Source organism: Glandiceps talaboti, chromosome 3 (assembly GCF_964340395.1).
Source record: "Glandiceps talaboti chromosome 3, keGlaTala1.1, whole genome shotgun sequence".
Taxonomy (NCBI): Eukaryota; Metazoa; Hemichordata; class Enteropneusta; family Spengelidae; genus Glandiceps; species Glandiceps talaboti.
This window is the reverse complement of record NC_135551.1, coordinates 23123503-23147140: the sequence shown is the minus strand read 5'-3', so window position 1 is coordinate 23147140 and position 23638 is coordinate 23123503. Positions and strand designations below refer to the sequence as shown.

At 35.4% G+C, this 23638-nt stretch overlaps 1 protein-coding gene across 3 annotated transcripts; it reads left to right on the top strand.

Moving 5' to 3' along the window:
• LOC144432956 (uncharacterized) lies at positions 1-21427 on the top strand. Of its 3 annotated transcripts, none has more exons than XM_078121269.1 (17): positions 1-94; positions 1793-2144; positions 3047-3386; positions 5918-6109; positions 6710-6934; positions 7272-7387; positions 7975-8100; positions 8741-8997; positions 9883-10066; positions 10794-11526; positions 11877-11965; positions 12776-12927; positions 13346-13539; positions 14160-14256; positions 14724-14879; positions 17977-18038; positions 20698-21427. In XM_078121269.1, exons 2-17 carry the CDS (start codon positions 1999-2001, stop codon positions 20815-20817), a joined length of 3189 nt encoding a protein of 1062 aa, XP_077977395.1. In that variant the 5' UTR covers positions 1-94; positions 1793-1998; the 3' UTR covers positions 20818-21427. The 3 variants fall into 3 exon arrangements, with proteins under 3 accessions (XP_077977395.1, XP_077977397.1, XP_077977396.1); XM_078121270.1 differs by having other exon boundaries at positions 34-94; positions 1818-2144; XM_078121271.1 differs by lacking the exon at positions 17977-18038 and having other exon boundaries at positions 20698-20839.
• Positions 21428-23638: the final 2211 nt, after the last annotated feature.

The window sequence follows — 23638 nt, the reverse complement described above, 5'->3', positions numbered from 1 at the left end:
AGATATGGCGCTTGCTTCGTACTTGTTATGGAATGCTATGCCAATTTTTTTTCTTGACACCGGTAATTCTACGGTATTCTAAGAGCAGGAAAAGGTAAAGTGTTATACATATTTGAAATAATAAATCCCAAGTCTGGGTGCTTGTAAAGTACATACAGTGCACTCACTGGTATGCCATAACTGTCTATTGTGTGTACTGCACCTGTCATGTTACATGTTTATGTTCAAGTCAACGGTAACTTCTTTATACACTATACTTGAGACGGACGCTCAGAAAGCAAGACCACTTGTCAGCTGGCAGCCAGTTATCAAAACAAGTCAAGCCATAAGAGGCCTTCATTACTGTTGACAGAAAAAACTAACCTTGGATATTGATGCATGGTGATCAAAACAAATTTGACTACATGTACGTGCATATCTTTTTAATCTGACAGTCGTGCACTCACAATGTATGTATGGATGTTATACGGTACCTGTAAACATTGTGACATATAGGGGTCATGCTGTTACTGTTTATACATAGACAGAGCTTGTCTAATACAAGCATTACCATGTGACATGGTTACAGCATAAATATAACATGGAAACTGTGATGATAGTTTATGGTATTGTGTACAATGTGTTACCATGGAAATAAAATGAGTCATATTGTTTGACAGGCAGAAGTATAATGGCACAATGTGTTGGGTACGTTGACCAGTCATTCATTCTCCATTCCACTAATTTGGTGTTGACGGCAGTTGTGTGTGTGTATGTCACAGTATGTGCAGTGTGTTGCGTTTTTCATATTTTGACAGGCATTGCAACATTTAAAGTGGCGATATGGATGAGAATTGGTATTTATTTGGGATTTTTAATTGATAAAATAACTATACTATCAATGCTGTTTCACATTTGTATTGCAAGTAGGAAAAAACATGGTAAAGTTGTTTTAAACGAAAAATCCAAAATAAATATAATTTTGTCATCCACATGGTCATTTTAAATTAATAACAAGAAAATGTAAAGAAATGAAAAAAATGTGTTCGAAGACATTCTCATGGTACCATACATGTATGGCAAATCTCAAAATAATTCTTGCATTTTCTGACCATATGTTTTTGCATTTTCTGGTGCCCTCATAGGGACAGGTTTTTTAGGGGGCATAATACCCTGTTGTGGTGATAAGATTAATAGTGTGTTGACCTATGACTGGGTGAAAGGTCATGCACCAAAACTGATTTGACTTCTCTAGAGAAATGAGAATATATATAGTGATTTTCCTTCAGGAAGATCTTTATGAGACATTTCGATTTGAACATAAGAATTATTTTATGAAAATTACTACGCACAGTCAAAATATTTCTTTGAAGCAAATCCCAATTTTTTGCCTATGTCTAATCAGTATTGTCAGGGTTGTACTACAGTTGGCATTGTCAAGTGTCGCAGAAGAGATATATGAATAGTGAGAAAACATATACATGTAGGTAATGATGATGACTGAAATAGTCATTCTTACATGTATGTTATCACAGTGAAGTTGATGAATACAAAAGGCAATGAATGAAGCCCCAAAAGTGTAATTATCCATTAGAGCATTGTTTCTATATGTGCCAGTGACAGGTTTCAAACATGAATTTCACTCTCCATATCCAATTCTTTGGCCTGTACTTAGATTAATCTGGATATCACTTTGACTTCCCAGTCTGACTTCCACCCTGAGATGATGATCAGAATGCAAGATAGCATGACCTGTCCTCACCTGACCCCGACTGGGTTTTGTATTTACACCATCACACTTCTGTCTTCACAGTGCATTGTTGATACCCTAATTACAGATACATGTGGGGGAATACGCCTTAGTTACAACTCTATTAGTACTACTTGTAAGGACCATGAAGACAAATGGGAAACCAAGTGAACAACCGTAGCTGAGTGTAAACATACCTCCAGACCTGGTAGCCAGACTTGAATAGCAACAACAACCTGAGTGAAGTTTACAAGCTAAAGATCCATACCATGGCAAGTCGTGATTTTAGGACAGTGGCCCTTGGTCAGCCATCTTTGTCTGTAGTAGGTGGCCAACCTGTGAGAGCTAAACCTAGAAGTAGGACGCTCGGCCATGTTGTCTATCGACGGAATGTACAAACATTTGGAGGTGATAAGTAAGTAAATTTAGAGAACTAGTATTTTTGTTATGGGTGCTATTAAAAGTATTATTACGTAATAAGTAGATAAATCTATTCAAGTTCCCAAGTCATTTACCAAGTTGCCCAACCAAAATTATGGTACTGAGTGTAGGGCATATATATTCTCCCCTATGCCCAGCCCTTTTCTGGTCAATGTCTTTCTTAAGAGCCGAGGGCAGTAAGACTAAGTATGTGAAATCTACCCAAGTTCCCCGGTCATTTTACCGGGGGGTCCCAACCAAAATGATGGTACAATGTAATGGAAACTATGCCAATTGTAACATATTCCCTCATTCTGTTACTTGGGTTCCCCTACATTAGCAAAAAACATTAATGTTACCAGTGTTCTGTTTGAAAACATGTAAATGAGTATGCACCTCACAACATGGCAGTGTTTAATTGTTTAATTACATTGGTGAATGAATCCTAAACATACCTGCACCAGCTATTACTAGAATATTATTTTATTATATTTTTTGATCAAATAATCAACAATATATTAAAAAATTGTTAACATTGTACATATTAATTAGGGATCAAAATAATATATAGTAATACTGGTAAATTGAAATCATGATTTCTTGGAGATGCTGACGTTTGGGTGCTGACTCAAAATTCACTTTGTTTGGATATCTTTCACCATACTTTGTTCCCCTACACAAATATGTTTACCTACAGGTGATTCAATACTGTACAAGGGTGTATGATTTTACAATATAGTCATTATACTCGATAAAATAGTTTCAAAAAGTAGTTCCAGCTGCTGCCAGTGTAGCTTTTATATCTTAATATCATTTGATACTTGTTAGATATTATTTACTACTGCTGAAACTAAGATACTGTAATTTCATAAGTTGTTATTTATTTTATCTTTTCAGAGACCCAGATAACGAAGATATCAAAACGTTACTTGCACGATTGCAGACAGCTTCAATATCACAAGACAAACCAAAAAAGTCTGACAGACTAATGAATGTCAAATGTTCTTGTGGTGATATCGCCAATTTATTAGTACAAGGACGTCTGAAACTCCAAGACATCTCAGAAGATGATAGTGATAGCGATGCTGAAGACTCAACTTTTGCATTCAGTGAACTCCTTAGAACATTAGTTATTTTCAATAGAAAGAGTATGAGAGATAAACGAAGTGACGCTTTGAGAAAAGTGGCATCTAGCTATAATGGAGATGAAATCCTCACTGATGTACAACTCAAACAGGTACTTATTATTTTTGGTTGTATTAATTTTTTTCTAGTGTGTAAGGACTAATAGGTTATGGTATTTCAAATGCAACCACATTCATCATTGCTGTACAGTTCAAACAGGTGTGTATGTGTGTGTGTGTGTGTGTGTGTGTGTGTATGTGTGAAATTGTATGTGTGTGAGTGTCTGTGTATGTGTGTGTGTATATATATATATAGATAGATATATATCTATATATATATATCTATATCTATCTATCTATATATGTATATATATATATATATATATATATATATATATATATATATATATATATATATATATATATATATATAGTATATATATATAGATATAGATATAGATACACACACACACACATATATATATATATATAGTTAGTTAGTTAGTTATTTTTTTCACTGTACTTTTTAGAAGTAGATACACAAAACCCAAGGCAATGGTACCGATAACATAAGTTTAACACACTAAAGTAAAAGTCGATAAGTACAGAGGGTCAACCAAAGGCAGATGGCACATAATTATATTACATGTAACAGTTCAGACCTGGAGTCAAAAAACACTGAAAATTTATACATACACATATACATATACATATATACACACATATACTTATATATATACACATATACACACATACTTATATATACATATACACATATATATACTTATGTTGTACCTTTTCACATTCTTTTGCTATCAAGTTTAATATTAAACTAATTTGAATAGCTCTTTAAAAGTCAATGTCAAGTGACAAAAAGAAGGCCTTTCATTTTCTGCATGTGATCACTGAAAGCTGAGACTGAGTAACTCAAGTACAGTAGAGTAATTGTTTTCACAATGAATTCTTCGATATCCACTTTCCCATGAGTCATACAATTGAATTGTAGGCCATATATAATACATGTATGTACACCTACTGTCTCAGCTGTGTACCCGATACTAGTATTTAATGAGAACCATTAGGCAAACCATGACAGTGGAGGGGCCAAACTACAAGTATTTCACAGTTATGCGGGGGATTAGTTTTATTTATTATAAGCATATAACTGTTTTGTCTGCACTTGAATACTTTTATAAAAAATAAATCAGAGTAGAGAACTGACAACAATTGAACCAATCAACTATGGAAAAAAGACTCAGGTAGCTTATGTTGTGACTCCTAAAAACCAAACAAAGAGAGGTCATGACCTTTACCGCTGAACAATAGAGGGTTGCCAGTCTAGAATCCAAAAAACATAGACACACCTTGACTAAACTGCATTTGATAGCGGTGTACTGATTGTTTGTTAACTTTTCTCCGGGTCATTTGTCATTTTCTCTGGGTCAATTGTTGAATGTTCTTTGTATATTTCGTCAAAGAAAGGTAGTTTATATTATAGGGTTCCGTATTTTTAACAAAGAGAGTACTTTTATCAGTTCAAAGTTTGATAAAAAAAACTATTCAGTTCCAAAGATATTCAATTTTCAGTTCAGTTCTTAAGATATTGTATGTCTGTGAGCCTGATTTCACCACTTGTGGCATGACTAAGCATATATAAAGAACTCAGTAAGTGTAACATTTCACGGTTTAAATGTTACTAAATTAAAAAAATACACCAAACCATTTATTGGGAAACTATTATAGTAAGCTGAATCATATATCTAGTAGTTACAGCAGTATAAAAAAAAACAATTCACATTGTAATCTCTTGTCAAAAAACTGTAAATTTGTTTGATGCTGGGTACTGTTTATTCATACAATTACAACTCACAAGTAAGTAAATTGAAAATGTGAACAGAATTTCATAAATCCATTCATACCGTATTTTGTATCTGATATGATATGATATGATATGATATGATATGATATGATATGATATATATTTTATTACCCGATCAAAAATAAGTACAATACAAACGTAAATACAGGAAAAGCAAACTTGATCGGATAACAGGAGTCAGAAAATAGCTATGCTAATCGTGTCTGACCCCTGGCCAAAGTAAATAATGGTACAAGTTTAGAGTGCAAATAAATATACAAAAAGTAGCTCTACCCTTAACCCCCTCCCCTCACCCCCCCCCCCCTATAGACTAGTATATGAGTGCCATAATGAAATCTGTATTCCTAATGCATGAACAAAATCATACGCTTAATATAGGAAGAATGATATTTATTTTGATACGATAGGCTACTGGCTTTAAGGTATACAGTACAAAGTTGAAATTAAATACTTTACATGAAAATAATCTGGAGGGACACTGTACATGTTAATGAAAAAAACTTTAACATATACATTCATTTGAATCACTATTACATGATGACATTTGACACTGTCACATCACGTTTTGTAATTGCATGAAAAATATATTTAGATAAGTTCCTTCAGGACCAACATAATACAACTTGCAATGGAGGGCTATGCAGCACAACATAACACAACAAAATTCTGCACAGTACAGTAAAATATATCTTACATGTATGTCTCCAAATAGACATTTCATTGTGCGACATATAAAAAAAAGGAATATTCTGTTTTTCTCTGCAGTTGATGGAGATGTATGGTAGTATTAATATTCCCTTGAAAGAGGCTGTGATCACTGTAATGAGACAGGTAGCATGTAATCCTAGGAATGCAGAGAAAATGATCAGAAGGAATGTGGTGTACCAGTTGATGACATTGTTACAGAGGAAAGATATGAAGGTGTTGACAGAACCAGTATTGTGGACGTTAGAAAAGGTAATAGCGTAGTAACATCCATAGGGTTGGTTCCCATGTCAACCAGTATGCCCTCTAAGGCATTTCACATACCACTGACGCTTAGCAGTTTCTAGTGACCCACAACATTTGGTTATCCTTAATTCTTACTGTGTGCTGGCAGACAAAAAATCCTGGGCACAACATGTACAATATCACCACCAACAACAATCAATTTGTCTTTTAATAGAGCACACACTGTTAACAATATATTTTTACCATCTAAGATACCATTTTTCCATGTATGTCATCTTTGTAAATTTTACAACTTTTGAATAGCTTTCAGTTAGGGAAATTGTAGTGCTATAAACTGTAAAAACAGACCAAATGATAAAAGAGGTCAATCAAATTATAGAATGACAAACATTATGTACTATGTGTTTATTGCCCAATAAAAGACCAACAACAGATAATAAAGAAAATTTTCTCAACTTTCAATCATCCACACCTTGAGTTTGACCTTAGGTACCGTGTAATACTTGCGAGGATGATTTTTTGTGCCTGTGTAAACAGGGTTAGTATCTGTAGATTGGCTCCATATGACATAACATATTGTACAGACTTTGACCTTTCACTTTTCAGTTGTTACTTCTACAAGAGCACTCTGATATCTGGATGGAATTTATGGTTGTTAGAGGATTGTCAACTCTTAGCACTATCCTAGCTAGACACAACTCAGATGGCGTCCGATTGGCTGTCTTGTCTGTATTCAAAGTATTAGCAGCCAATGACAAGATTGGTATTTTAATCATAGACCAGTGCATGGAACCAATCATGGACTTTGCTTTTCATAGTGACAAGACAAGGGTAAGCCTTTACTTTTACTTCAACTTCTACATTGCCACTGTTTGTTCCTTAATGCCTAAAGTTCTTGGGCAAGACATGAACCACTATGCACGATTGTACCCCAGTCAACTCAGCGCTATAATTGGGGACCTGGTAGGATAGAGGTTGCAATGTGAAGGCTTTAATCTTATGGTCTCAGAGGCAGCAATGAATTTTATGCATCTCAGGAAGTTTGAGGACAGGTAGTATAAAGGGCTGTTGTGCCACTATAGATCTATGGGCTACAAGAGGACTGATTACTTGAGATGTTTTGGTATTGAAACAAAAACTAAATTATAATTTGTGAATTTCTTTTTAGGAGATAGTGACTGGTATCCTAGCCAACCTTGCTGCACAGAATGATCACATCATTGCAAATATTCTAGACTGGGATTCACTGCCAATTATCATCTCTACTCTCAAAGAAGGATCATGGTTAGTATATATTGAGATCATAGTATTCATCATTATTTCTCTTTTGTTCAGCAGTGGAAAATATGAGTGACCTAAGGGGTCTTGTCACTGAGTCACGGATGAGTGGTGACACATTCTTATGTCACATGTATTTTCAGGCTGAATGAAAAAAAAAGCGTTTCAAATAATATCAATGTACCTTAAGTGCAAGCATATGGAAAATAATGGCATTTCTGAATATTTTGAACATGTGCAAAGCCATAGATGTTGGAGAGAAATTTCTCTCCAATGTCTATGGCAGAACCGATGATGTACACACACATTGTTGTGACATAGAACGACCTGTGTATAAATCCTGTATTTTCTGTTTGAATGCTTATGACTTGGTTTACATGTGGTATAAAGTAGTTTTCATCTAAATGAATAAAAGATTTAAAGTTTAATACATAGCCCTAACTTGAACTTTTGGGTTGGGCATATTTCCATTTGAGTTCAAGCGAGACAAGTTCAAAAATGACAAGTCCATAATCATATATACCAGTAAAACAGCATTTATTAAAAAAATTCCTGGCATTTTGATATTTTGTTCATATTTTTACATCTAACAGTTATGGTCAGAATGAAGGGATGAGATTTCTTGCCAACCTGTCAGAGTGTGAGTATGGTCTGTCAGTTATATTAGAAGATCACTTGGTTCCTTATATTATCTATGCACTGAAAGAATCCAATTGTAGGTAAGTTAATGCAGGTTGTATATTTATGAGTACTTTTGCAGTTAAAATTCTACAAAAATAATCATTTTACCATTTACAGTATCTGTAACATTGAAGTGTACATGCAAAGAATGATAATTTTTTAAGTTATTATGTCATGAAAAATAAAGGAATTTGTATTCATAACTCTAAATATTATGCACATTGGCTAAAAAAGTCCCCCTTTTTTCCCCCGTAATCCTTTGTGCTTCGACTAACTTCAGCACCTCAGCTGGAGCTCACAAAAGGTGTCACCGCTTGCATGTGTTGCAAAAGCCTTTTAAGCCTTTGTGTAATGTTTAGTGATCAATTACTAATTACACTCGCCAGATATTATGCAATTCGTAATTGTACCTTATTGGGTGTTTCATATTGTTGTGTAGCAGTTTAGTCTTCCGGCAACAATGGTTGGTCAGTGTTTTGTCGATGGGTGCAGCAGCACCTGCAGTGAAACGATCACTCTACACACATTATACTATAATAGTTCAATCAAGGTTTTATCTAAGTATTTTTAATGGAGGAAAAAGCATATAAACTCTGCCTGTGCCACTATAAGTAATCTTAAACTATAGAATATTGCAGAGGGACTTGAGTATTATGTATTTCATATTTTTTTTTATAGGGAAGTAAGACAGACAGCTTGCCAAACACTGAGAAACATCTTAGCAAGCAAGAAGGTTCAACAACTCAGAGATTTGATGTTGCAGGTCCAAAAAATTGGAGAGAAGAAGGAGAGGCGGCATAAGGATGATGACAGGACAGCTGTGGACACAGAGACTCTCCTAAAACTAGGCATTGGAAAGAAAGAAGTCACAGAAAACACTGAAAAGGGAATAACGGATGTAGTACGCACACTTGTAAAAGTTCTGATAAGAGAAGGTAAATATATTTGTGATATGTTGTTGACATTGATTACAAATGTGTAGAGAGGTGCTGATTGAAGAATGTTTTACTTTTATGTATTTGTAGTATGCTTTCCCAGATGAAAGTAGTATGCTTCCCAGAGGTTGAAAATTTAGGGAAAGAGTTGTTACATAACAGCACAAGATGTAATATGATGTCTACTACTGCCTGAATAGGGCCAGGCAACCAGTGTTTTATCACATTCTTTAGCAAAAATTCTTACCATAGTCAAAGCAATCCTGGTAGGATTCCCATCATAAATGAGTAGTGCAATAGAATATGAAAAGTGCACGCTCTATGTAAATTGAGGTCACTATGGGTCACTGGTTCATAATACATCAATCACTGAAGGCTGTATGAACACCATGTGTTATATACCGGTAAATGCACTGCAGTCTTTGTGTTGCTATTACAACTACCGACATTATACCATTGACAGATGGAACCTGTTACATAACTTACAAAGGGGAGGTACATGTAAGCAAGTGAATTGGATTATTAACCCCTGGCACAGCATGTTGGAACTGCAGAAACTTGAGTTACATATAATGGTTTGATAAAGAACAGTTTTGTGGCCTCTTTGCATGTACATGAATTACCAGGGGAAGTTCAAATTTGTTTGTGAACATGAACTATTATGTCAAGAGTCCATACAACTGTTCTTATCAAATGATGGAATGTAATATTTGTCTCTCTGTATTTCCAACAATGCTGTGTGAAGAGTTATTAATCCAATGAATTTATTTACTTTCCCTGTTTGTAACAGGGTCCATTCATCCATGGTGTGATGCCTGTGGTTGTAGCCCATGCATTATGTATACTTCATATTTCTGATGAGTTGAATGGTATATCATGTTTCAGCTAAAATGGACATCAATGTCGTGACAGGAAAAGTACAGTCTGTTGGTTTCAGACCCAGTCTTGACAGATTTCAGACACTGTCCTTGGCAGTAGATTGTTTGAGTAGTATTGTCACATCACCACTCAATAAACCAAGATCACGTACAGCCAGTAGTCGAGGTGGAGGTGGTGATGCTGAAAAACAGTAAGTGGTCATTAGAAACTGATAAAGCTATCCATACTGGTACCAAGTGTTTTAACCAATTTCACACAACTGCAAATAGGAAAGCATTTACAAAAGCTTTTGACTAGAACCTCTAGCCGCATTAACTTGCTGCCACTAGAGGGCACAGTAGTAGATTGAGACCAAATGTGAAGTTTTTTTATGGGCCCCATAGTTGCTTGTACTGTTTTTGCTGTAAATAGTAAACAGATCTGTATTTTGGTGTTGAGCTTACACATATGATCACCAATCAGCCACTGACATGGACTTTGCCTCAGAGAGGACTTGGATAAATGTGTAATGATGTAGCCCATTTGATATTATAATATATCACCAATACAAGTATGATATAAAACTTAGTGGTACTAAAATCAAATATCACCCATAATGTCCTCATTGTACATGTCTTCACAGGCTGCAAGATGTCAGCACTTTGGTTGTACATAATAGGGGTACATGTATCATGTGTCAGCACTTGCAGGCGTAGCAATATTTCTGTCAGCTTTTTGCGGCTTTGCTGCTCAAGGCACACTTTTGCTCCTTAAAAATAGCAAGACATTCACTTATCTGGCTAGTGAGACTAATGTCATGATTGGACAAATGTTACTCAGTTTAATATCTTTATCTCTACATTTGTATATATTTAAATGACATGTACTGCTTTCCTTTATTTTGTTTTTTGAATTTGTTGTGTTTGTTCTGTTTTCAGGGTGAAGGTCAAAGGTCAAAATCTAAACCCAAATATGGTACGCATCTTGACTAATGAAAATGCTCTTTGCGTCCTCGACCTTTTGTTTGCATACACCAGGAAACTGACTGGAGATAATCAACCTTGGACAGCCACTGATAACAACATTGATGTTTTACATTTGCAAGCACTATTGAATGCCTGGGAAAAACCCAAGAACACATCTGAGAATGCATCATTTATGTTTGATCCCTCAGAACTGAACTTTGTCCTTCAAATATTGAAGTTTATAAGTTTACTCACCGTGAGCTGTTCACAGCTTGTACACGAGGAGCTGGAAGAAAAAATAGTGGAAAGAATGAGAGAAAGTGAGATTGAGGTCACTGAAGATGTCGATGAAGAGAGTACAGAGGTAACGAGCTGTCATACAGAGGATGATGACTCCAAAAGAGTTACATGGTGTGATCCTGTTAACCTGACAAAATTATTACATGTTCCGTCAGACTCATCCAGACCGTCTAGTAGCTCAAAGAGAGGGAAATTGTCACAGCGACTGAGGCCTTCTTCTGGTCGGAAACTGTACAGGAATCAGGAAGAGGAGCTTGATGAAGATGTTAATGTTGAGAGAATGTTATGTGATAAATTGGACAAAGGAATGACAGAATTCAAAAAACATCTCAAGTTTGCACTCGTGAAAGAAGGAATAGTAGAAAGTGTTGGGCCATGGATACAATGTGATGTCATTGATATTAAGGTATGCTTCATGTCAAATATCATTATGATAGATTGGTGTAATGTAATTGACTAAGCTATGTCACTTAAAAATGGCCAATGTTTGATATTAGTTTTGCCAAATTATGATAAATATATAGAAGTGGGAGAATGGGGTATGATGTCTATAATTTGTATTATCGCTTCAACCCAGTCCAGTACTCAATTTTGGGAACATACATCACATCTTACATAGCATAATATATTTACATCATATTCCCATTTGCAAAACCTACCCATGTAGCTTAGCTAAGTGTACCGTTATTACCGATAATTCAAAATGATGTCATACTCAAAAGGTTCTATTTTCACCCTTTTTTTTAACTTCTCAAGGTTACAGTTCTTGAAATAATACAGTACATGATACAACCACTGCAAGGGAATGACTATGGAATGAAATCTGTCAACCCATTAAACAAAAGGTTTGTAGCAGGCCAAGCAAAACAAATTATGTGGGTTCACTTTTATGGAACTCAAGTTGAAGCTATAGGCAGAGTAAGATAGACATAAACTAAAACTGTTGTTGTTGCATGTCACGATGTGTTATATTATTTGTCAAGTGATAACGGTAACTTGGTTGTGTGGATATTATCTCCCTGCAATCAATCAAGATATTGTAACCACTCTGAATGAGGTTGAATGTTTGGCCACTTGAACGGAACTTGCTATTTGAGACGCACCCTACTGTGAGTGTAACTACATCAACATATTGCAACAGTAGTTTCAGTTGTGCTTATCATAGTTTGCCTGTAGAGAGAGAGAGAGAGAGAGAGAGAGAGAGAGAGAGAGAGAGAGAGAGAGAGAGAGAGAGAGAGAGAGAGAGAGAGAGAGAGAGAGAGAGAGAGAGAGAGAGAGAGAGAGAGAGAGAGAGAGAGAGAGGGAGAGGGAGGGAGGGAGGAGGAGGGAGGGAGGGGCAGGGAGAGAGAGAGAGAGAGAGAGAGAGAGAGAGAGAGAGAGAGAGAGAGAGGAGAGAGAGAGAGAGAGAGAGAGAGAGAGAGAGAGGGAGGGAGGGAGGGAGGGAGGGAGGGGCAGGGAGAGAGTATATGTACACAGAAAAAGAGTATATGTATAGAGAGAGAGAAAGAGGGGGAGAGAGATAGTGGGAGGGAGGAGTGACAGAAAGACACAGTAACATAAAGAAAAATAATGTAGACAATGCTATCACTTATCTGAGTGTTTTTACAACGCATCTAACAACTGATTACAATTATTTTTTTTACTTATATCCATAGACCTATATCAGCCAAGTCAATAGCAGAGAGAGATCAAGCCCTGCAACGAGCATTAAATCAAATGTCAGATAAAAGTGCTGGTGTTATGAAAGATGCTTTGACATCATCAAGTAAACGCCAACGTCCAATGTCTGCACCACTAAAGACAAAAGGTATAATTCTTTAATATGATGTGTCAAGTATTTGCCCACTGGCTTGATATAGAACCCATAGTTTATGACTGTTTGCTACTGATAAACATCTACAGGATGAAATAAAATTCTGACTTTATCTGAATATTTATGTGAGTCTTGAGTGCCTATACCCTTCAGTGTAAAACAGCTTTCATAAATATACAGTGTACAACTGCTGACTCCCATGATGCAATAGCCCATAGCAAAGATACCCTATAAAAGCACAATATCAACTTGATATTTCTCTGAAATTGCAAGTAATTGTAGGTGACATCATGAAATGACTCCAGTTTATCTCTATTTCCTGAAGTGGCATCCTCCTTTAAAGAACCTATATATTTTTTATTGATAATGTACATCTTCAATATGAATCAATTTTCATTTATATTGAATTTAGGTAAGACCCAAGAGCCACCTCAACAATTGTCATGGAAACCTGTGATTGAATTTAGTCAACCGTTGTCATGGCAGTGTTGTCTTACAGTGTATGATATTTGTGGTCCAACTATTCTCCATGGTTTGTTCAGCCAGAATCTTGATTTGAAGAGAGACTCTTTGATGCTGCTACATGATGCTGCCTTATTTGGAGAGGTAAGAGATCCTGATATCTCTTAAAGATTACCTTATATGGAGAGGTAATAGATATATGTATAAGAGATTACATTATTTGGAGAGTTATGGAATTTATGCCCGGGGGAAATTACCTTATTTGGAGAGGTAAGAGATATGTGTCTTGGAGATTACCTTATTTGGAGAGGTAAAGAGACATTCAATGTAGGGATTGCCTTATTTGAAAAAGGATATATGTGTCTTGGAGATTACCTTATTTGGAGAGGTAAAGATATATGCAATATAGGGATTACCTTATTTGGAGAGGTAAAGATATATGCAATATAGGGATTACCTTATTTGGAGAGGTAAAGAGATATGCAATATAGGTATTACCTTATTTGGAGAGGTAAAGAGATATGCAATATAGGGATTACCTTATTTGGAGAGGTAAAGATATATGTAATATAGGGATTACCTTATTTGGAGAGGTAAAGATATATGCAATATAGGGATTACCTTATTTGGAGAGGTAAAGAGATATGCAATATAGGTATTACCTTATTTGGAAAGCATACCCCATATAGACATTTACATGTTTACCGTGCCATCTTTAGAATGTAGTGTTTTGATCAATGGTAACGATATTCCTTTTCTTACAGACCACTGTTCATATGAAGTTGTCTGCACTTGGCTGTATACCAAGACTTATAGAATTTCTCAGAGTCAATGATGGGAATGATCTCATTGAAATCTTAGGTATGTGTAAAGAGTTGAATCAGAAAGTGAATTTCAATTGTTAGTGCTAGTAATAATCACAGTCTCTAGCCAAGTAGTATTGGATGTATAGACACTATAGTGAACTCTGTGCTCTTCACTCCTACATGCATAGGCAGTCTCTCTCTCTCTCTCTCTCTCTCTCTCTCTCTCTCTCTCTCTCTCTCTCTCTCTCTCTCTCTCTCTCTCTCTCTCTCGATAGTATACGTTCACTCACATTTTACTCAGTTTCGACCCATTCATTAAGTCATTGGTATCTATATATATCATTATATTGCTTACCCAAGCATATGTTCATTTACATGTGTATTTGACCTATGATTTTACAAAGCTTCTGGCGTTAGCCTAAAAAAATATATATCAGACCCATCATTCTTAAGTTTTGTTGACAGTTTTACTGCCTGATTGACAACATTTACTTTAATCTGATATTATTTCCTGTTTTGTAGGTCTGATGACACTGCGAAGTTTGATCTCCAATGACAGTAGACTCAAACAGATGTTTGTTAAACATGGGGGAGCTGATATGTTAATGGCGATGTGTAACTGGTCCAAGGGTGTTGTCAAAGAAGAGGTGAACTTGACTCTGAGAAGCATCACAAGATGTAAGTCAATCTGTTTACCGTACAGCATGATACGACTTAGTTGTCATAGAAATAGGAATGGCTAAAATTGTATAATATTCTGATAAAGAGATAATTTGCTTTGAAATCCAAGCAACCAGACATTTTCACAGAGCCCATGACTGACAAAATGTAAACCACAAGTTATGGTTTTCTTGCATTATCATAGTATTATTATGCCATTGGTATGTTTAACTGCCCTGAGTAACATTGTCTAAAATGTGGAACCTAGTATATACTCTCAGACTAAATTTACTGAAGATCTCACTAGTTAAACTGTAAGATAGATGTGTTTGGCCTTAATCAACCTTCTTTTTCAGGTGAAGTAGTAACTGATAGCATGATCTGTTCATTTTGCTGAAATAACCTTCGAGAGTGTATTTGTTCTCCATATTTCTCAAAAGTAGAAATGGCTGTGACATTACAGGTTTATAATGATATACCAGTACAATATTAACTGCTAGGTTGGCATACTGGTTGTTCCCACCTTTTAGCTATAAAAAGTGTCATTGCCACACTAGGCTGGGCCTAGTAATAGTATGTATCAGGCTTGCCAACAAAAGAATAACTCACAAAACACCTGTGTTTAGTACATCTGTAGAATTATGTGATTTTGTAATAATTACATTTTATATGCATCGGTTGTAAACTATGTGATTCTTTTGTGCAATGTGATTTGTTTGCATGTCCTAGCAGTAGGAGTATGGTATATGTATCTTCTCCAAATGTTTAGATTGAGAATGCTGTAATTAACAAGTACTGTGTACATGTAATGTAGGGCAAATATGAATGAGAATCACTCATTTTCTTTCAGATCTTAAATTCTGTATTATTACAGCATTCAGTATTCTTGCTGTACATGTACATAATAAAATGGACATTGGTCATACATATCTCTTTATGAGATGAAGGTTACGTTTCAAACCCTTTCAGTGCATATTCAAAACACGCACCAGATTCAAGAAGCAATCAGTTTGGTATCTACAAGAGACATACACACATGTCTTCAGGAGTAGTGAAGTCCTGGCACACCATCCAACTCAGTTGTCACTATTTGTTATGAGTCAACATTACATGAATAAATTGAAGTATTATTACATTTTCTGGTTATTAGCAACTGTAGAGGAACTCCATGATACCCAGCAAGAAAGCACCTAAGTTAAATCACAACTCACAAAATATTAGTATTCTTGCAAGAAAACATAAATTTAGTTTTTATAGGTTAACACATGATAATTATTATTTATTTCATTCTTTTGAACTACAGTCAATCTATAATAATAATAATAATAATAATGTTGGTTTCTTATATAGCGCTTTCCCACTCCGTGCTCAAAGCGCTTTACAATTATTACCCCTGGCTCGGATCAGAACAGCACAACGGCCCTTTAGTCTTCCTCAACTCCCCGGGGAGCATACAATCCATTGCAGCCATTTAAGCGCATAGGATTAAAGCCTTCACATTGCAACCTACATCCTACCAGGTCCCCAGTTATACAGCTGGGTTGACTGAGGCACAGTCGTGGTTCAAATCTTGCCCAAGGACTTTAGCCACTCAGAAACAAACAGCAGGCAGCGACGGGGCTCGAACCTGCAACCTGTAGATTCCAAGCCGGTCAAGCTAACCATTCACCCATCATGACTCCACAATCTATCTGATGATGAAATACTTGTATAAAATATAATTATCAAATTGTGATTTAAGTGAATTGTGATTAAATTCTCAACAACAGTATTGCCTATTCAACATTCAGTGGTCTTTTCCGGACAACTGGAACACAGGGACAAATGTTATCAAAACAATTGAATTACGGTATATTTATAGATGACAATTGGTGTAATAATAATCTGATATGAAAGTGCAGTGATTGTAAGCATGTATGTGCTTGCATGTTTGAATGTGTAAATACACTGTAGTAGAATATAGGTAGAGAAATGAGAAGATATTTTTCAAACAATGTACATGTCATGTTGTAGTATTTGTATTCTCAAAATCCACATATCAGTTCTCCCAATTCGTACACACAAACATATACATACACTTGCATGTATACATTCAAAGCATATATACAGACAGACAGACAGACAGACAGACAGACAGAAGTGAAGTGTAAACAAAGGCTTATTCACTGGAATTATAAAGCAGCAAACTTGTATTATTGTAAAGCAGCAGCTGGTCATATACTAAGACATTTGTTGATATATTGTGTTACACGATTTCTACTAGCACACACTACGTGTACTATCAGTGGACCCGTTTTCATAAACGTACCACTGGATAGATAGGATAACAATTTGTAGAATTCATTTTATAATTAGCTAGAAGTTCCAAGAGCACTCTATGGGAAGTACTGAGATTTATCTTGCAAACTCTGACACTGATGATGAATTGAATAACTGTATTTCAACCAATACATTAATTGTTAACAATTCTGTCTAATCATTCATTTGGGATCTAAGACAATCTGGATAGTTGTAACTTTAAAAGGAGCCGCTTTGGTGGTGGTGGGGGGGGGGGGGGGGGGGCAACTGCCACATGTACTCAAAGTAATGACTATTCAATTCCTCCTGGCCCTCAATCTTTTTAAAAGAGGGAAAGGGGGCACTCTTCCTGCCCTCAAAAAGTTGACCATTGAAGTTGTCATCCATTGTACAAAGAGGAAAGAGGACAGTAGATGAAGGAGAACCCCTCCTACCCTCAAATGAGTTACCATCAAAACACTTGTGGTCCTTCAACCTCTTGCAGAAGAAGGCAAGATAAGGCTTACATTCCTCCTACCCTCATACTGTTAATCATTAAAGTCATCATCAACTCTTGCCTAGTAAAAAAAACTCTTTAAACTTGTCAGATATGTGAACATAATGATAACTGATTGTTTGCACCCTCAATGTGTTGCTTTGTGTAGTGTGTACGTTTGCATGTCTGTGTCTCTAAGTCATTTGCAGTCATAGCTATCATTGAACTGTCCATACTGTCAATATGTGTTGTTTGTGTTTTAACTCTCAAAGCATGTATGCTTATGTTGGCATGGTAACCTCATCTTTCCTTTCTACTCACACTCTATTGTTTGTTTTATAGTTTTCTCACAAAGCACAGAGGATGGGGATGAGTGCCAAGCTGAACCAGATATATGGGACAAGGTAGAGCCTGAAAAAAATGTCCTGGTTGAAAAATAAAATGTTTGCTTCTACCCCCAAAAAATGGTCTAATAAAACTAATTCCTCCCAGCAAACCTACCAATACTACCATTCCATAAATTCGGAAAATTATGCAACTTTACGTTTGAATTTGGTTGCCATGGTGATCTATGTATTGTTGCATAAGTTTGTAGTTTAAAAAGTTTGTGGAGTGGTAGCAGAAAAAAATGCAATAAAATTAGTGAAAAGCACAAAATAGAAGGTAATCATATTTTATTAATAAAATCAAAGTAAAACTAAAACTAATTAAATTCAATAAAGTAGATGTTTAGTATGCACTGTGTTAGTGACCCCTAGTCTGCTTTTTAATACCAATACTCAGATAAATGCTACAAACTCAAACTAATACATAAATTGGAATCAGTAAAAACTGTGTGTGTGCTTTTAAATGTATAGTGTATTGAAAAGTTAGTTCTCATACGAACCCACTCTCAGTGCAGAGTCCATGGGTAGTCTGTATCACTCAGCCATGTTTCACTCACAAGGCAAGTGAGAAGGGTGGAGGTGGGGATTAAATCATGGAGTAGTGACTCAAACCTCCGGGGACATTTCCTCACACAGAGCCCACAAGTGCTATGTATTGGATGGCATTGGGTGATGCCAACACACATAATGGATAGCCTTGACAGTTCCTCATGGACATTGACAGGCAGCCAGCAAGATAATGCTGCCATTTGAAGATGGAATGGAGCTAGCTCTGTACATGAAAATGTAGCGGGTCTCTGTGTGCTTGTGTCAAAAAATTGCAAGAATATCTTTCTGTCAAAAAAAAGACATGTGGTATCCAATGTTTTGTTTTTCTATCTTCATTAAGACTAAGAGAGACAGTTGACTGATTGGATGGTTAATAGACACCTTTGCAACATATTGCTTGCTATTCACAAAGGATGCCTTCAGTCTTCAGTAGAAGACATGTTTGCTGTTTTGCTTCATATTCTGCAAATGGTTTTAGTATTGTATGTATTTAGCTTCCCAGTATCTTGATCAGACTGGAAGTGTCTCACAGACTAGACTGTCAGATTATTGAATACCAACACTGTCCAATCTGAAATTAAGTCTATAGTCATTAAATTTACAATTTGTATATAGTCCTTTATACTAGGCTATTAAGTATTCATGGTGAAACACTATGGATGATCTAATTGGTCAAATTACACATTACATCATGAACAGGATATAGTGTGGACACTGTAAGACACTGTGTATTCATTTAATATGTAAATATATAATTTTGTAAGTATGTATGTATGTATATACAATGTACATACATATATGGTATATGTTATGTATATCTGTTTGTGTTTTGTGCGTGTGCTTGTGCGTGTGCATGTGCGTGTGTATGTATGCAAATGTATGGCAGTGCACACTTGATAAGAATGTACTTGGCTTTTAATAGCTATGTGCAATATATCAAGATTTATACCAAATAAAATACAGGTATATGAAATTGAAATGTGATTAATGCTTCCAAGATGCTACAAGACCAGTATGCAAGCAAGAAGCACTTCATAATAGAACAAGCACTATCAGTATGCTTGTATTAATGAAATAGCAAAGTTACTAACAATCCCCCCAACCCCTTATGCCATGTAGTGTATATGCACATTACTTAATATATAATATAAGTTGTGCCTGTAGTGATTGAGTTAACCAGTAACATTTTGGTTACAAAAAATCACATAAATCACTAAGGCACAAGATGTGAGTGACAATATGACATTTTCTTTGACACTTTGTGTTTACATGTGCATTTTCTGTGTTCATTTGGGGGTTCCAGTAAGGGGGGGGGGGGGGGAGTAAAATAATGCATAGATTTTTTATATCTGTACCTGCATAATTTGAATAAAGAACCCATGAGTTAAGTATCAGAAGGTAATTTAAGCTACACCGTCCTTAACAAAAACACTGTACTTTGTTTTTTGTCAATATTTTGTAACTGTTGCAATGCTGAGTTGAATGTTGTGAGGGTTACAGTGAAAAACCTGTACATTTTCCTTATTTATGGAGTATGATGCTAGATCTGCTAGCCAGCGTGGTTTATGTTATAAAGGTACTTTGGATAGATACATATTATGCCTTAAGAAAACCAGTCTCATTCCATAAGTGGAAGTAACAACAAATCTTCCAGGCTAATCCAAAGTACAAGTTGTAAATTTTATTCAGAATATATAATATATAATTTAGCTATTGAAGTTTACAACACTTTATTCATAGATTGGTGTAAAATACACACAACCCCACATACACCTCTCACGTTTTGACTGATTTAGGTTTGGTTGAAACATGTTTCACTCACACTGTATTATTCTATACACGTATAAGTCTTTTGTCCTTAAATGACCTCCAGAGAAAGTCTGGGTCAGGGGTCAAAGGTTATTAATGACAAACAGCATCTACCACTAATATAACTACCTATAGTTCCTGTAGTTTAGAAATCTTCAGCATTGCTCCAACTTTTCCAAACATAGTCATTTATCATTGACATTTTAACTGCAAGAAAGGGGACTGTCGTAATTCATGATGCAAAACACACAGACAGATAAAAAATGACCACATTGTTGCAAGACTTTTTATACCAGTGTTTGCCTCCTCCTTCTTGTAGGTAGTTGATGATTGGAAAAGGCAAGATGAAATTGACTACATACTATTTAAAAAGTACTTATATCCTGGCAGAAGAAAGAGTGCGATAACTGAAGAGGAGGCAGAGGGAAAACCAGACTAATTAATTAGTGCAATATTTTTGAGAGCGTGATTCGTCAAAATTTCGTATAATTTATAGGTTTTTTTATCAATGATTATTTGACATGATGTATTCAGTAATAATGATTAGAATATGGTACAAGTTGTAGTATTGTTGACTTGCAGTGATACACAGTACATTTGTGTTCTTGACCTGAGAACAGACACCGAGGGCAGTCTTCTAATTCTCCTGTATATCATTCTTACATGGATAACCCAAATGCAGAAGATCATTAATGAATCAATTTTTGTATGCAATAGCTTGTTTGCAGACAAAGTCTTCATTTATTGTGAACAGAATCTAATAGAGAGTGAAACATTTCACTAAAGTGTGATAATAATGGGTTTCAATGATTGATTCATTGAATTTGTCTGCCATCTTGTTGTCATTTGCACCCAATGGGAACAAGAGTGTGTTCTTTGTTCAAGAATAGTGTCAGTATTCTCAAGAAGCATTGCCAAATATACACAAGATTCTTAATGATCCTGAAATTTGTTCTCACGTCAAGAGCAGAGTGCCCAAACACACCCATAAGTCTGTTTGTTTAAGAGGGCACACTTCAAAACAAAGTAATATGATTTATGTAACTTACAAGGGTGCTGTTCAGATCTGATGATATGCCTACTTAGCCAACAGATAGAAGAAACCATTTTTCATCTCGTGGCAGATCTCATGAGATCCTGTGTGAGCTATTTCATCCATAGCAACCACTTGAGGGTGGTCAAGCTGAAAGCGTCAAATGCTTAGCAACACTATTGTTCTCAACATCATCGCACATAGCCATGGTGAAAGCTTGACCACGATCACATGTTTGACAACCTTTATTGCCAGGCACTTTTGCAAATCTGCAACAAGATGTAAAATCCCTTATTCTATACTGATATACATGTGTTTGTACTATTCAATGGTGGCAACTGCTTTCTGAGACTTATAGAAGATAGAGAAAGCTGTTCAATGATAAGTTTATAACCTTTTAGGATCATAGTAATTATTTACAGTTTATCCTGTATTTTACCAGTACTTTACATGAAAAGTAACAGCAGTTGAACTATTTCAAGTGAGTTGACAATCAAATCTTTTATCCCCAGAGAGGAAAATGTTATATTTTAAGTAATCAGAGGACATGTACTTGTATATACTGAGCATTTGGAGTAATTCCTTAATTGTCACTCTGACTTGGAAGGAGTACAAAAAATAATGGCATGCTAGAAATATCAGAGAGGTATGTATATTTTGAGAAATAGTGAAATATTTCATCCAAGTTATAATAAATTACCAGTAGTGCAGTCTAGTATTCTAAATTTTATCAAGATATGCAAATGCAGATATAAGTTATGGTTTTTTTTTCAATACACTGGTAAGTCACTACAAGCAGATGACAGTGACTTTAGTTGGTGACTAGTACCCATACCTACTTTCATAAGATATTTTGTTAGTGAATAATATCCAAAATTTAGAGTACACTTTTTTAATTACTTATGTAAGTCAAGCACGCAAAATATTTTCAAGGTCCAAGACTTTCTTGAAGTTTATCCTTATACCAGAAGATTATGAAGAATACAACATTCATACATACACACATACAAACATATATACATACATACATACATACATACATACATACATACATACATACATGAATGCATGCGCGCGCACGCACGCATGCACGCACACACACACACACACACACACACACACATACATACATACATACATACATACATACATATCATTGTTATAGTAAACAGTACAGGCAACAGATATCATTCTGATTGTTTTTTATAATTGGAGAATTTTTCCAATGACTTCATGTTAATCCCATATCCATGTTCAGTTTAAATGGTCAATGCCATTATAACCAGCAGATATTCATCTCTAGTTGCTCTGTGTGAAGGGATAAGTCATTTATAATCAGCAATTCATGTCTTTTTAACTTCAAAGTGTTATTATAATTATAACTAGAGATAGTGTTATAAGTTGCATTGACCTTGCATTGACAGTAATGAGTAAACAAAATATGGCTCATAAAAAGAACTGTTCAAATATTACACAGTGATCATAAATTTAGAACAATAGCTGGAGCAGGCTCCTTAGAATGATATAAAGATTCCTTGATATTATGCTCAGATTATGATAGTTATGTATTTGCAATTGTAGTAATATTGCTTTTTTTTCTAAGAATTTATTACAAAATTATACAAAGGACTTTACATGAATATGATGTATTTTGTATCAACAGTTACTGGTTTGAAAGGTCCGATCGAGTTTGAAAGTAGTATGTGGTAAAATCACCTAGTTTTCATTACTGACTGTATAAATTGTGATTTAGTATGCACACCATTGTTTTGGGACATTCACCCAAGACCAGTATGTATTTTCAACAGCACAAGTTTTGAACATGAATGTTGTCAGAGATTATTAATAAAAGAGTAATCATCTTGGACATGATACAGTTGTATTTGTAATTGTGTGCAATACAGCTTTTCCTTTGGTGTTATGATTGTCACCTATTTAGTATACTTTCTTGTTCCAAAAAAAAAATACCGTCAAAAACACCTTCCCCGCCAAGTATCAAAACAATCCACCCAAATGTGACGAAATGTTGTAGTCTGTGTTTAACTGAGAAACTATGCATAATCAATGATGAAAAAAGCCAACTACGTACAGTACTCAACAAAAGATTCAAGCTGGTTTCCAAATGCCGTCACCAGAATAAATACTATTACCTCGCCAACTATAGAAGAAAAACCCCCATAAGGAGACAGCCGATTCAGTTTGTCAAGATCTCATATCAAATTTTGGT